Below are 16,023 nucleotides of genomic sequence, written 5' to 3'. Positions count from 1 at the left end.
CCTTCCCTTTCCTTCCTTCCTTCTCTTTCTTTCTTCCTTCCTTCCTTTCCTTCTGACTCCTGGCTACTGTTGTTGGTCCCCTGTTGTTATTCTCACCCTTGTGATTAAATCTCCTCAGCAAGCCATCACAGGCAGGAGAGTATGACTGGGAGCTCCCATTTGCCAAAGATCTGAAAATGAAAGATGCCTCAAATGGATAATGCAGTATGATACATGTCTGTGTCCCTGACTCAATCACATTTATATGAAAGATGGTATTATGCAATTGGAATGATTTTTCAAGTGTTTTAGGAAAGAAAAATGACCTAACACTTTGTTTTTTAATGTATATGGATGGGTGCCATTTAGAAAATAAGCGTGTGGAGGGCAGGGTTAATAGCTATGCATCTTGTTTTATATAACCTGGGCACATAGCTCCCCTAATGTTTCCTACATATTGCATGTATACTTATGACCATGATCAAGTGCTTCAATAGAAGGAGGCTTTTGTTATTAGGAATTGAAAAAAGTTGTGCAGCAGCCCAAGTCCTTGTGTTTTCCTGTCCACCTACTGCCTCTTAAGATTCTGTCCCTGCATTACACTTTTGACATTGTTGCTATCTCATCTGCTCCTTTTTTTTTTGTTTTTATTTGAACCCAAATGAGTCGAAACAACATTACACACTTAAAATACCTTTATTTATTCAAAGAGCTGCAGAGTCTAAATAATTACATAGACCTGAGGTGCTTGTATTGGTATGCTTTACCGTAATAGAACAAATATATGCTGGCAAAGCTCCTGTGAGGAGCAGATTCTATTAATGAATTCTTTTTTTCCCTAGATTTCAATGGCAAAATCTTATATGTTCTTCTGTAGAGGTAGCATTGGATATAATTAAATCATCCTGAAAATAACATAAGGGGAAAAATGATTTGATTTAAAAAAATAAGCAATGTATTCATTTTTGTGTATCTGTAGTCTTAAATCATAGATCTGGTGGTTGGTTGCTCCCTCCAGTGATATAGATTGAAACTCACCTAACCTTTCTTTTCCATGTTTTCCTATAAAGCCTCCATCAGTGGCTCACTCAACATGGATATCTTAAATCTCTTGGATAGTGTGGGTACCAGTGGAACATGGGAGCTGTTTATCTTATCTGATACTCATATTACATACTGAGCCTAGCTTCACTTCCGTTTGAGTAGTTTTTATACTTTTTTTATGTGCAACTCTATGTTAATAATAATTGGAGGCAGTTAAGTGGTGTAGTGAATAGAGTGCTAGAACTGCAGTTAGGAAGACCTAAGTTCAATTCCAGCCTTAGACACTTACTAGCTGGGTGATGCTGCACAAGTCACTTAATATTTGTTGGCTTCAGTTATCTCATCTGTAATTGGGAATTGCACATGAGTCACAGGGTTGTTGTGAGAATCAAATGAGATAATATTTCAAAAGTGCTTATCATAGTAGTTGGCATATAATAGGTGCTATATAAATGGTTATTGCCCCCTTAGATAATTTTTATACACATACACACATATATGTATATGCCTGTATGTATATGTATGTATAAGCATGTATGTATATGCTTAAGCCTGTTTATACCCACCCTGGGTCTCTCTATTGACCTTTAGATGAATCACAGTTTAAAATTTTTGGAAACAATGTTTCATTTACATGTAATATCATTGGAATTAAATTGATGCTTCAAATTAAGAAAAAACTTGGGGTCATAAACACTCCTGTATAATTTTTTTCCAGCCATCATCCAGCCATTCACTTCTTATTCTGTTCTGGGTCTTATCCATTTTCAGTGTCTATCTATAATGCATAGCGTGGCATACAATTGTTCAGGGAGGACTAGCTCCTTTGGAATGAGGGCTGCTAAGCTCTTTTCAGGACTGCTCATCTGCCTTCAGTGTCCACCTGCCGCTCAACTTTTACCTGTGGCTCAAAAAAGCTATAGCACTTGCAGTGGTCAGATTCCGGCAAACCTTCCCTGCAAATAGGCTAAACCAGGTTCAGGGTAACTGAAGGGTCTCTAACCCATCAGTGAGTTGGTGGGGGGTGAATTTCAAGCATGTGAAGATTTCCCCTGGTGTAATGGGTAGATGAGAACAATTTCCTTCAACAGCCATGAAGACAACTAAAGTAGACACTGTGTAATATTTAGAGCTTAGTTAGATATTGAAGATTCCAAGGTCATCCACTACATCCTGGACCATCACTAGTTGTCGTGACTTTTGTCTCATCACTGGACTCTGATGACTCTGGAAAGGAGAATGAAGTTGGTGACTTCATGCAACTGTACTTTACTTAAATCCAATTTTTGTGTAAATCAAAAGATATCATCCTTACCATTTTACCATTTTTACCTACCTCAAATCCTGTGATAACAGGCAAATGACAAAGCAGCAGATGCAGATACCCTGGAAACTGTAGTCACAGCCCTGCATATAGGCAACCCGGGTCATAAGGTTATCTTCTCACTGAACTGAAACAGCTGTGGAATTCAGTAGCCCCCTGAGTGTCTGAACAGCCTTTTTTAAAGGACCATAGTGCTCACCTCTTGGCATGAGAAAGGGTCTAGAAAAGGTGCCCTAAAAATTGTCTGCTTCATTTAACCTAACCCTGGCCTGCTTACCACAACAGGCAGGGGTCCTAACCTATGGTCAAAATACAAAAACATGTACAAAAAGGTGCAAAGATGATTCTATTCATCAATGATATGTGGAATGTGTGCACTCTTATGGACAACATGAAATCCAGTAGACCTGAAAGATGAACAGCCCTTGTTGTGAGAACTCAGCAGGTATCACAATCAAATAGCAGCCCTAAGTGAATCAAGGCTGGCAAAAGAAGGCCAACTTATCTAAATCAGAGCTGGATACATATTTTTCTGGAGTAGCTGCAGTAATGGGGAGTGCGGTGAAGCTAGCATAGGTTTCACAATCAAAACTAATCTAGTCAATAAGCTTGTTTGTTTCCCAGAAGGAGTGAATCACAGGCTCATGACAATGTGATTGTCACTTGCAGTAAAGCACCAGGCCCCCTATGCTCCCACCATGATGAACCCTGATGAGGTCAAAGAAAAATTTTATGAAGACCTGGAGACCCTTACCATCAATGTGCCTAAAGAGGACAAGCTTGTAATTCTGGGTGACTTTAATGCCAGAGTAGTGACAGACTGTCAAACTTTGCAGGGAGTCCTTGGGAGGAATGGATACAGAAATACCAACAACAATGGTCACTTATGACTGAAGACTTGTGTGTCTCATGACATTCTTATCACCAATACTGTCTTTCATTTACCTAAATGAAATAAAACTCAGTGGATGCCTCCTTGCAGCAAACATTGGCATTTAATATACTATGTCATTGTAAGGAGAAGACACAGACCTAATGAAAGTGATGCGTGATACAAAGGGCTGGACTAATCACAGACTTATCCTATCCAAGCTAAACATTTGCATTCAACAAAAGCAATGACCCCAAGGCAAGATGACTACCAGAAGACTTAATGTGAACAGATTGGAGGATTTCTTCAAGTGGGAACAGTTCATTTGGAACTTGTAAGTAAAGCTGAGCCAACATATGGTTGGTAACAGTGGAGCAGAAAAAAAGGAGTGGGCAGTTTTCTGAGATTTGGTGTACAGCACCATGTTTACTGATCTGGGCCAGAGCACTCACAAATAGCAAGAATGGTTTGACAAAAAAGATGGGGAAATTTAGATGCTGCTAAAAAAAAATGAGAACTCCACAGGATTTACCAGCAGGATAGTTCATCATTCTCTAAGAAGGCAGTGTTTAACCCCATCAAAAGTAAGCTACAAGCAAAACTTAAAGAGATGCATGATTCTTGGCTCAGTAAGAAGGCATATGAAATTTAATTTTATGCTGATAGTAAAAATTCCAAACATTTTTATGATGCCCTGAAGGCTATTTATGGGCCAAAGACCCATGCATCTCAACTACTCAGCACTGATGGAGACACATTGATAATTGATAAGGACATGATCCTGAAGAGATGGGCAGAACACTTCCACAGTGTTCTCAACAGACCGTCATCAACCAATGCTGAAGCCATCGACTATACACTTTGGTTTGAAGTCAGTCCTCTCTAGTCGAACTTTCAACCGAAGAAGAGATTTTGAGTGTTATTTGGCTCCTCTCATGTGGCAAAGTGCTGACTCTACTCCAGCTGAGATTCATGAGGCAAGGATCTACTGCTCATACAAAAGTGACAGAAATTTTCTGGTTTTTATGGAAAGAGAAGGTTATCCCCTAGGAGTTCAAGCATGCCTCCATTGTCCATCTCTATAAAGGAAGAAGAAATAAGTTGTTCCGTGACAATCACAGCGGGGCTCTGTCTTAGTCATTGCCAGAAAGGTTCTTGCCGTAGTCCCCCTTAATAGGCTGGTCCTTCATCTGGAAGATGGTCATCTATCCGAAAACCAGTGTGGGTTCAGAAAGGACCAAGGAATGGTTGATATGGTGTTTGCTTTCTGACAGCTCCAGGAGAAATGCCAAGAGCAGAATAGAGGTCTATGCACAACATTCGTTGATCTGACCAAGGGCTTTGATACCGTCAGTTGTGAGGGCTTGTGGAAGATTATGCTAAATTTGATTGCCCAGAGAAGTTTATCAGTATTGTATGCCAGTTCCATGATAGCATGCTTGCATGAGTTCTGGAGTGCTGTCACATTCCCAGTCACCAGTAAAGTGGAGCAGGACTGCTGTGCTTACTTCCATGCTTTTTAGCATGATGTTTTCAGCAATGTTGTCAAACACCGTCAATGAGAATGAAAATGGCATCAAGATGAGCTGTCACGCTGGTGATAAATTATTTAACTTGGAAAGACTACAAGCCAACGCTAAAGTGAAGGAAGAGTTGAGTTGAACTTTGTTGAAAGATAATTGTGTACTCAATGAAGTCTCTGAGCCTGAAATGCAGCAGAGTATGTATCTATTCTCTGCCGCTTGTGCTAATTTTAGCCTGACAATTAACACCAAGAAGACAGAGGTTCTCCACCAGCCAGCCCCATAACATTCATATGTGGAACCATCAGGTATAGCAAATGGAGAGATTTTGAATGCTATGGAGTTCACTGACCTTGGCAGTATACATTCCAGGGATATACACATAGTTGATGAGGTTGATGGACACATTGCCAGAGCTAGGTGTTTGGGAAGCTCCAAAGGAAAGTATGGGAGACAAGAGGTATTAAGCTGCCTACCAAACTGAAGGTCTACAGAGCTGTTGTGCTGACCTCATTGTATGCCTGTGAAACCTGGACAGTATACCAGCACCATGCCAGGGAACTGAATCACTTCCATTTGAATTGTCTTAGGAAGATTCTGAGTATCACCTGGCAGGATAAGACACTGAGGTCCTTTCTGAAGCTGAACTGCCAAGCATTCAAACTCTGCTACAGAGAGTGCAACTTCAATGCATTGGCTACATTGTTCAAATGCCAAACGTGCATTTGCCTAAAAGACTATTTTACGGAGAACTTATACAAGGAAAGCACTCATACAGAGGTCAGAAGAAGTGATACAAGGACATTCTCAAGGTCTTTCTGAAGAGCTTCGGAATTGATTGAGAGACATGAAAGACACTAGCAAAGGACCACCCTGCATGGTATGCCCACATCAAAGAAGGTGCTGTGCTGTTTGAGTAAAACAGAATTGCAGTAGCCCAAAAGAAATGTGAGATATGCAAATTTAGAGACATCTTCACTCCAAATATTCATGCGGACTATTTGGGCCCAACCTGTGGTGGTGCCTTCCAAGGTCATATTGGTCTGATCAGCCACAATTGGACACACTGTACTTTGATCCTACCATGGTGATGTCATTTTGGTCCTCTTTGACCACAAAGGACAATAACCAACTACAATGCACAATGATCATTTGATTCAGTAAAGAAAAAAAAATCGTCATAAAAGATCTCTTCCAGTAAGGCATTTCAGATATAGTCCTAGAAATATGTAACAACAGACAGATATAACTTGGTAAGACCCTCTGATTATTAATATCAAGTGAGGTATAAATCAAGAGATGTATATCCACCAAATTGTTTGCCACTGTTATAAAAGATGTTCAGTGCCACATTCAAGTGGAAAGATTCTCTATTGATAATGAGGTCCTCTAGATCACTGGCGTCAAACTCAAAGAGAAGAGGGGCCACTGAACTAGGACATTAGGATCCCTGCAGGCCACATATTGGCCTAGTTTTAAAATGTAATATTATCTATGTTTTATTGAATTTTCACTCATTTTATTAAGTATGTCACCATTTCATTTTAAACTTGTTTGGATCCCATTTGGGAGTGAGATGGAGTGTGTGCCACCTTCAGACCATGCTCTGGATATTCCTGTTTGCAGATGACATGATTGATTGTATCAAGGCTTGGAACACTACAGTGCCTCCTTAATGAATTTAGCCTAACTATGTACACAGGAAAAATCAAGAATGCTGATTATCTAGATTGTCATTTTCAGTGGTTAGAATAACCTATAGAGCTCGTCTAACAATGCATATAAAATATTAACAATAATACCAAAATATTAATAATAATATACAATATCCAAAGCAAAATCACAAAATAAAAATATTGAAAGTGAAATTTTATTTTTGAAAGTGAAATTTTAATAGAGTACTTGCAACTATACTGGCTCTGATGCTAATATCAGAAAATGTGCCTTATATGTTCCACACTGTCTTACCTTTGTACCTTTGTTCATGCACTAAAATGGCATCTCCCTGCATCTTTGCCCATCAAAATTCTATCCACTCCTCAAGGGATACCTCTCCCATGAGGCCTTTGAATAATCTCACATACTTAAAGAAAATCATCTCTTTCTCTTCTTGAAGCATATTATACTGTGTTTTGTATCTCTCTTTGTGGTACTTATCACATTCTACTTCGCATGTTTCCATGTCTTATTTCTTCTTAGATCATAAGCCCCTTGAAAAAAGGGACCTTGCTGTCATTGTCTTTGTGTTTCCTAGGGTATCTAGCATAGTGATTTGCATGTATAGTAGTGGGATGTAACTTTACGTGTGATAAATGTATCATAGAATTACTTTTCCTTTCTTCCATATTTTGAGTTATCTGTGGAGGAGGAAGAAGATAAAGAAAAGGAGGAGGAGGAGGATGGGGTTGGGGACAGAGAGTTTGTTGTCCATAAAATACCTCATTAGAGTAGGCACTGATGATAGATGAGCTCCCTTCTTCCATATTGTAGATGTAGCCATCCCTGAAGCACTATCAGTTTGGCTAACTTTCCCTGGCCTACCTCAGCTTGATGTACCACATCCAACTTTTCAGCTGAGACAATATTTTTATTTGGTGTGAGAGGGGAGAAGGCAGATGGCAATTTTCCCATAATTTAAATTCCTTGGCCACTCTTTTGATAATCTCACTGTATAAATATGTACTTTATTTTTGAAAAACAGAATCCTTAGATGGGAATGAAGTATCTGATCCTTTCTTAGCAATTGGAGTTCACACCAGTGTCTGCTGTGAATGCCATCCAACAACTAGCTAATATCCAACAATAATCAGTGAACTTATCCATATTAGTTTCTATTTCCAATCAAATTATTCATTTAACTTATCACTGATTTCCTCACTAGGGGCTGTTAGTATGTTAAAATGGTTTTGGGTGAGGCTGGCAAAATACTAATTCTAATAAAACCTTTTACCACAGCCTATTCAAAAATATATAGGAATGGGAGTTAGGTTGTCTGACAGGCCAGGGCATGGTGACTACCACAAAATTTGGGAGGAAGTAAGTAAGTAAGCATTCATAGCTAGATCCCTCCAACTATTTGGTAATTTTAGGTGGGGTAATTCTGTGCACTCTTTAAATTTGAGATTGGATTAAATGAATTTGTGTTATGTGAGAAATAGTTGTTTTTTAAAGTAAAATTAATTCCTCTTTTAATTCTGGGTGTACCTTAACAGCATTTTCTCTGCAAAAACACATCTTTGACAAAACATTATTCATAGAATCGTAGATTTAGAGTTAAAAGGATTCTCAGAGGCCATCTAGTCCAAACCCTTCATTTTAGAGATGAAGTACCTGAGACTCAGAAAAATTAAGCAACTTGCCCAAGGTCATACAGGTAAAGGTTCAGATTTGAACCCAGTTCCTCTAACACCAAATCTTCACATTTACCACTGTACCACGCTGCTTTAGGGGACCTTTAAGTTCTGAAGCTAGAATCTTCAATATGTGTCTCAGATTAACCTAGCATTATGCCAGGCAAATAGAGGCATTTAATAAGTGAATATTGACTGAATGCATTGGCCAAAGTTTAGTTTAATAGGGTCTTACAACATTATGATGAAGTGTGGTTTTAACATATTAATAACATTATTGTGAAGCCAAGCTTCTTGGGCAACATTATTCAAGATTTGTCTCTACTTGACAAGACTTCCTTTTTGGGTTAGAGAGCCTGCTGCTAGGGGACATGAATGACTTAAGGCCAAGATACTGTAAGTAATGCTGTTCATGGGATAGGCTCATCAACTGTGACATGAGGTATACAGCAAAGGTCTCACTCTTGAACCTTAACCTTTTCATTTCACCTTGAAAAGTGATTTCCGTGCAATCTCCGAATCAGCATATGTCAATGATTCTTGAACTGAGATGCTTTTAAAAAAATTAATTTCATGCATTTTAAAAAGCATTTCAAGCTGATATTTGTGTTCCTTGCACAACAAATGTTAAGTTAGTAGAACAAAGAGATTATGACTCATAGGACACTTTATCAGTTCTAAATTAAACACAATTTACAATTAAACAAGGGCAGCATTTGGAGCTCTAAATAGTGATGCCTTCTTTAGAGTACAGTTCACCTGTCCTCCTGTCAGGGCAGGAAACTGACAGTTTTCACAATCCAACTAATAAATCTCAAAGCTAACAAACTCTTCTGTCTTTTTATGCATATGTCTTTTCCCAACTTGTGCCATCATCCAAAAAATCCTTGTCACCTGCTCCAATTTTATGGTAGCTCTGAAAGGCTCTGATTCAGCCTGATGCTCCAGAGCTGGGAGCTGTCAGTTCAGAGGCAGCCTTGCTGGGACAGACACAACTTGGAGACAAACACCATGGGGCTTCCACAGGATCATTTGTAGGTCCCTAAGAGGACCAGTCAGTGCCTGCTTCCCAGCAAGGAGATGGAATTCATTCCAGCACCTCTAAAGAAGAGTCCAATTCTAGTTTTCCTTGCTCCAGACCCATCTCACACATTTGGCAGTGTCATTGAAGGGGAACTTTAGACAAAATAATGTGCAAACAGTTTTAACAGAGTACTCGGGTAATGGCCATGTTCAATTTTGCCTTTCACATTTTAATTGTACAACAGTAATTTTGCGATAGAGTTGCCGATGGCAAACATGCAAAAGACATTAACTTTATTTATGTTTTGGATTATTAATGTGGCTGTTAAAATTCCTCCAGTTAGTTTTGATTGAATTGTTTTTTTGTGCGATTCTGTTGTTTAATGGAGCGGTAAATAAGAATTTTTGATAATGAGCTTGAGCATCTGTCACAACAACCTGGCGCGGGTTATTAACATTTCCATTAACGGCAGGGTGGGCAGTGATAATATGGAAACCACACAGTTAGAACAAAATAAATAGTTGGTGTCAGGCTGAGTGGGTGTTAATTACTATTTTATTTTATAACCTGGGGGGGACTAAAAAGATTTTTTTGGGGGGGAGGTTGTGGGGAGAGAGTGACTTATGAAGGTCATTCTCTCCAGAGAAAGCCTCTCCAGAGAAACAGATAAGCTGGGCTATCTCCCTTGGCCAGTGAATGTTTTATCGCTTCTATTTACAATCTATAAACAGGCACAGAATAAAAAGGCAGCCCTAGCACTGGGGACAGAGGCTGCAGGAGGAAGAAGAGTGGTGCCGCTTTCTGCCTTGCCTTTCCAGGGCCAGTCTGGGGAATAGTAGGAAGGATGCTGAACTTCTGCCTCTGGAAAGGCACTGAAGGCTGCAAAGAAATACTTCCAGTGTCCATACTTATAAGTTTCTCAGCTCAGGAATGGATTTTATTTAGGCAGGAAGGAGTATTTTTGTGGGGCCCAGGAGGAAGTAAAGATCACATGCAGTTGTGAGTGGCACCAAGCAAATAAGACCAAAGAAAAGAGAGTTGTCTGAAATGAAAGAGCATAGAATAGAACTCTGCCTGTATTAGCAAAATGTAATGAGAAGAAAAATTCTTTAAAAACATAAATCCATTTACTTCCCATTTTACGGTGATTGGCTTGTGCTTCAGAATGGTTGTGAGGTGATTTGCTCCTGATTCTCTTTCAATCAATCACCTCTTCATTTTTGCATGGGAAATTCAGCCCTAGTGACATAAAAACAATATTCCAACAGCCCTCCTCCCCCAGGGTGGCAGAGTAGGCAGGTTAGAAGAATGAATTTGTCTTCAGAAATTAGAAACTGAAATTGCCCCCCAGAGGGAAATTTCAAATGATTAGCTCTAAAGTCTGAAAGGAAAGGAATTTGGAAGTTTGTTTCTACCATTGTCTTCATGGGAACAACACGGTGGACTGTATTGTTTTGTATCCTCTCTGGCCTTATCTAGATAGAACTGAGAACATAGGCTTCGGAGAAATATAACTGGTGCTTATTCAGCCTGTACTGTGCATTTATCTGGAATTTCTGTAGGTGAGGGTGAGATAGTTTCAAAGTTGGTCAGCTTGCTTAGCTTGTATAGAAACCAATAGGAATCCAAACACAAACATGAATGAAGGAGTAGCCGCCTTTCTGGTCCTGTGTCTGATTACATTTCTCCTTTAATTCTCTTTATTTTTTGTTCTTTCCCTAGCACCAGCAATGGCTCCACAGAACATACAAGTGAACCCTCTCACAGCAAGTCAGCTGGAAGTTACATGGGACCCACCTCCTGTGGAGAGTCAAAATGGAGTCATACAAGGATACAAGGCAATACCTCCTTATGGCTTTAGCTGTCCTCCTTTTATTGTCCTCCACCCCCCAAAAATAGTCGCGTTCATTTCCTTTATCCATAAATAACCTAGGAGATTATAGTGTTTAAACTCTGGCCCTTGTTATATGACTACAATCACTTCAGTTTACTATTTTCTCCTTGTTTTCTCCTCAACAAACTGGGGTATAATACTACTGCTCATCCCATAGGGAATTTTTGTTGTTGTTGTTGTTTTGTTTTCCGGTTAAAATGATAAAACAAACTTCAGCCTAGGAAGCATTTTCTAGGTTACTCCAAAAATTAGAATAGAATAATAGATATAGATAATCTGTATTGCTTCCCCAGGATAGTCCCATGGCAAGGAACCAATTGCCCAAACAAGCCTAAGGCACTACAAGTGCCTGTGGGATGGGGTAGAGAACTCCGATTCTGATTCCATTGTGAGGATCACAAAGTGGCTGCATTGAGGGTGCTAGAGAAGGGGACATGACTACGTGGAAGAGGAGAAAGAGTAACCGGGAGTCAGGACACCTGAGTTCTCATTCTGGGTGTCTTGCTAACAAACTTTGTGACCTTTGACAAGTCACTTCATGTCCCTGGGCTTCATTTATAAAATGAGAGGGTTGAAATAAGTATGGCATCAAAGTTCTTCAATTTTTCATTTGCTAGATACTACCTAAGTGGAGTAAAAGAGAGAAGTCCTCCCCATTTACCATACAAACCAAACAAACCAGAATATCTGCTGAACATAGAATCAGGAAGACCAGAGTTCGAATCTGGCCTTAGATACTTACTAACTAGCTGTGAAACCCTGGACAAGTCACTTAACCTCTTTCTGCCTCAGTTGTGTCATCTGTAAAATGGGGATAATAATAGCACTAACCTCCCAAGGTCATTGTGAGGATCTAATGAGATGATATTTCTAAAATGCTTTGCAAACCTTAAAATGTTATATAATTATGGTTACCATTATTTTTGTTAGCTAATTCAAATAGTAGAAAGAACTAATAAAGTTGTTGCATTTTTAAGATTGCATCCACCCAGAGAATACAAGATCCCTCTAGATCAACCACTCTGGGTCTGATGAAAGTTTCAAGATTTTGACTTTAGGAAACAAATGCCCAAGCATTTTCTGCGAGAAGAAAAAAAAAAGAAAGAAACAGATAAATTCTCCAGTTCTAGAATTAATGTCCTCTTCTGGTCCATTGGAGACTTAGTTTGTCAGCCACAAGGATCTGTGGGATAGCCTCCCCTAATGAATATTGGGCCAATTAAATGTCCATTTAAAATGATTTTTGTAGGTATTTTATGAAAATTAATACCTTCCTCCATCAAAGAGCTGTTAAGATGATTAATGAGGTAATGTACAACAAAGTACTTTGAGCTTTGTGTTTGGAGGAAAGGTGCTGTTTATGTATGTGCAAAGTATGCTTCTAATTTTCTTAATGCGAAAGACATTGAACCTGAATATTGATCTTGAGTTAGAGAGCCTTACATTACAAAGGCACCCCATTTGGTCAGGTCACTGAGAAACGGCTAGACTGCACTGCTCAGGGTAGAAATAAGCAATCCTAGTTTGACAGTGGATGCTTCTGCTTTGCCCTACCCTAGCAACTCTATATCCTAAGCAATAAAAGGTAACCCAATAGGAACATTCTGGTACTCTTACTTGGCAATTTTCTTTAGTGTGTGGATAGCTGCTTTGATAATCTGGCTTGAGTTTGAATCCATGAAGCCAAGGTGAAGCTTGGGATTGGCCTTGCCTTCAAATATCCCAGTTAGAATTGGCTAAGGGTAAACATTTTCTAGCCAACAGAGTCTATGGAGTACTATTGGCACCAGTTGTACCAGAATCCTCTCTGAACTTCCTTCCTTAGGTGTTTGGTTGATCATGATCAGGTGAAAGCTGTAAAGAGGCAAGGGTATACAAGGGAAAGACTGGAATCTTTCCCATATTAGTACTTGAGCTTTGTTTCTTCATCCATGCTTTTTTGGTCTAAATTGTTTTGAGAAAGCTAATTGAAATGGGATAACCTTTAATAAAAGATGAAACTGAGCAAGAGGCTAGATGTTTTGCCCAAGATTGGAGGATTCAGGCAAAGGTTAAAAGACAGTCCAAAAGAAGGGTCTGCCCACAACTTACATGTTTGGATGCTGGGCAGAGCTAGACCCTTTCTCTGGAAAAGACCATGAAAGAAGGTAATGACAAATAGCACTCAATTATATAAGAAACAACAATATCTTTTTAAGCCAGGTCTTTTTGGCTAAAACATAACACTGTTGTTAATATAAGTAAATGCACATGTCTCATCAAAAAATTAACCCCTAAGGATGAAATTGCCCTTTAAATTAAGAAAATCTCAAATTCTAAATTATTCTTTTAGAAATGTTAATAAATAATTCCCTTTGGTTCTATGGGCATCAATGCCAACAACAAGTTGCAGGAACTCAGAAGTAACCTTACTGCCTTTTAAAAATTTAATGTAATTTCTAACTTAAAAATCTCTTTTCTCTCCCACCTTCCCCCACCCCTGAAAAGAAGAAAAAAAAACCTCTTGAAACAAGTATGCATATGCTTAGGCAAACAAATGCCTACATTGTCCATGACCCAGAAATATATGTCTCAGTCTATAACCTGAGTCCATCACTTCATGGTTCATCATAGGTCCTCTGGAATCATGGTTGGTCATTGCATCGATCAGTATTTTTGAGTCTTTTAAATGTGTTTGTCTTTATAGTGTTATCATTGTTCTAGTTATGCTCACTTAACTCTGCATCAGTTCATTTAAGTCTTCCCAGATTTTTAACTCAAGTTTTCTTACAATTAATGAAAATCTACCTTTTCTACACCACACCTCCATACCTCTCCTCCCCCACCCCAGTGAAAAATAAAGGAAAACAAAGTCCTTGTGGCAAATTTACAGTCAAACAAAACAAATTTCCACATTGATGATGTCCAAAAAAATATTTGCCTCAATCTACACTCTAAGTCCAATACCTTCCTATTGGAGGACAAGTAACATGTTTGTGATGAGTGTTCCTTCCTGTTTTATGGCCATATGATTCTCAAGTCCTGACAATGGCCCTACTTGCTCATGTGTGGCAGCGTTCCTTCAGGGAGACATTTAGACCAGAGCATCTCAAATGCTGAGAATTCTCAATAGAAGGTCCTTGTATTTATATCTGGATCATTTTAATTTAGGAATCAGTAGTTCTCATGGCAAGATCTGGATACATGTGTTCAACAATTCAATGTCTATTAATGTGCAAGGCCAAGAGCCAGGAAGACCTGGGTTCAAATTCTACCTCTGACACATACTTCTGGGTGACCCCAGACATTTCACTTTACCAGTGAGTTCCCTTTGCCAGTAAAATCATAGGTCTAGTCAATATTCCTATCCCTCTGTTATAAAACAGTGTAAAGCTTCAGGGTTAGGAAGACCTCGGTTCCAATTCTGTCTCTGACATATCCTGGCTGTATGAACCCAGGCAATTTCCTAAGACTATAACATATAGAGCATATGTTGATCTGTAATAGTATGAGGAGTTTCCTTATCAGGAGTTTCTTATGCTAAAGAAATCATAGTTGGGGGGGCATGAGAGGGAAATGTATGAAGTATACCCCCTTTTAATGTGAAGTGAAAGGCACATTAGTTCAGCCTTCTCTTCAAACTCTCTTTTACCCACTCTTTCTCTTCCTAACAGATTTATTACTGGGAGGCAGACAGTCAGAATGAAACCGAAAACATGAAGGTCCTTTTTCTCCCAGAGACCGTGGTCAAATTGAAAAACCTGACCAGTCACACCAAATACCTGGTCAGCATATCTGCCTTCAATGCAGCTGGAGATGGGCCCAAGAGTGAACCCAGACAGGGTAGAACACAGCAAGCTGGTAGGAGGGCATTTTCCTTCTTAAAAAGCTTGAATAGAACATCTGGAGAGGATGATCCTATATCCTCTTTGTGTGAATATGTGGGGTGGGTTTTTAGATACGTTCATATAGCTTTGCAAATTGATTTCCAAACCCACTATAGGACAGATACTGTGAACTTGTAAATATTATTTAGACAACCTTGAGGAGCAGGTAAGACAAAGAAAGGATGCTTTGGTGCAATCTTAGCCTGTATCCCACAGTTCTCTAATAAAACATATGACAAAATAAAATTATTAACACAAATACCTTGACCGATGCTATTTCCCAGTAATATACTTAATACATTATAACCAACCTATGCTGTAACATCATCTCACTACTCTCCTTTTCATAACTTTGATTTAAAAATGTATTGGGAAATTTTGTTTCAAGGCATTCATTTCTAACGTTATTCCTGTGGAACTAATTGCCTCTATATAATGTGTGGTTTTTTCCTTTTTTTAAAAAAGGTGTTTTATTAATGCCTTTTCCTTTTACACCATAGTCATTTCTGAATATATCCCATCCTTAACCAATGAGCTCTCTGGCAATTAAGAAAAACAGTTAAGCAAAACAAATTGATTCAATATTAATGTCTGACAGTGCATATAACACAGTAATGTATCCTTAGTCTCTCACACACACACCCCCAACCCATATCTCTATTGAAAAGTGGGAGGTGTTTTCATCAAATCAATTAATAACAATAGGTAGAATATCCCTGTTCGACAAACATGTTATTTATGTTCTGACTCAGTCTGGTCCTGTATTCTCACCTGATCTCTCAGAGTGTATCTTTTAAGTGTTTAAGAACTATCTGTTTTTCCAGATGTTTAAAAGCTATCTATTGCCTCTCAGTCACATAGAAAACCTAGCTCCTCCAACTCCTCTATTTTTTCATTACAATTTTTATGTTTGGACCATCACTTTCCCTCTGATTTAACTTCCATTTACCTCATCTTCTGGCTCTTGAGAAGTTGTATCACATCTAGTTCTCAGACAAAGGCATGTGTTTCCATTAGTTCAAGCTAACCATTGTGGCTCACCACTTCCCCTGAAGACCCTGAATGACTTAATGTTGCCACAGATTAACATTAGAGTCAGTTTCTCTCTCTCTCTCTCTCTCTCTCTCTCTCTCTCTCTCTCTCTCTCT

The 16,023-nt window shown here is 38.9% G+C and overlaps 1 protein-coding gene across 3 annotated transcripts in view; it reads left to right on the top strand.

Moving 5' to 3' along the window:
* The window catches only part of SDK1 (sidekick cell adhesion molecule 1), a 1,114,226-nt gene that overhangs the window by 1,032,890 nt on the left and 65,313 nt on the right, over positions 1-16,023 (top strand). For all 3 annotated transcript variants that reach the window (XM_027874762.1, XM_027874760.1, XM_027874761.1), the window contains 2 exons: positions 10,838-10,953; positions 14,663-14,849. In XM_027874762.1, coding sequence (XP_027730563.1) covers positions 10,838-10,953; positions 14,663-14,849 — 303 coding nt within the window. The remainder of the gene's footprint in view (positions 1-10,837; positions 10,954-14,662; positions 14,850-16,023) is intronic.

Source organism: Vombatus ursinus, unplaced genomic scaffold (genome assembly GCF_900497805.2).
Source record: "Vombatus ursinus unplaced genomic scaffold, bare-nosed wombat genome assembly UNPS02014807.1, whole genome shotgun sequence".
In the NCBI taxonomy this organism is placed as follows: domain Eukaryota; kingdom Metazoa; phylum Chordata; class Mammalia; order Diprotodontia; family Vombatidae; genus Vombatus; species Vombatus ursinus.
This window is presented reverse-complemented; position numbering and strand designations above follow the sequence as displayed.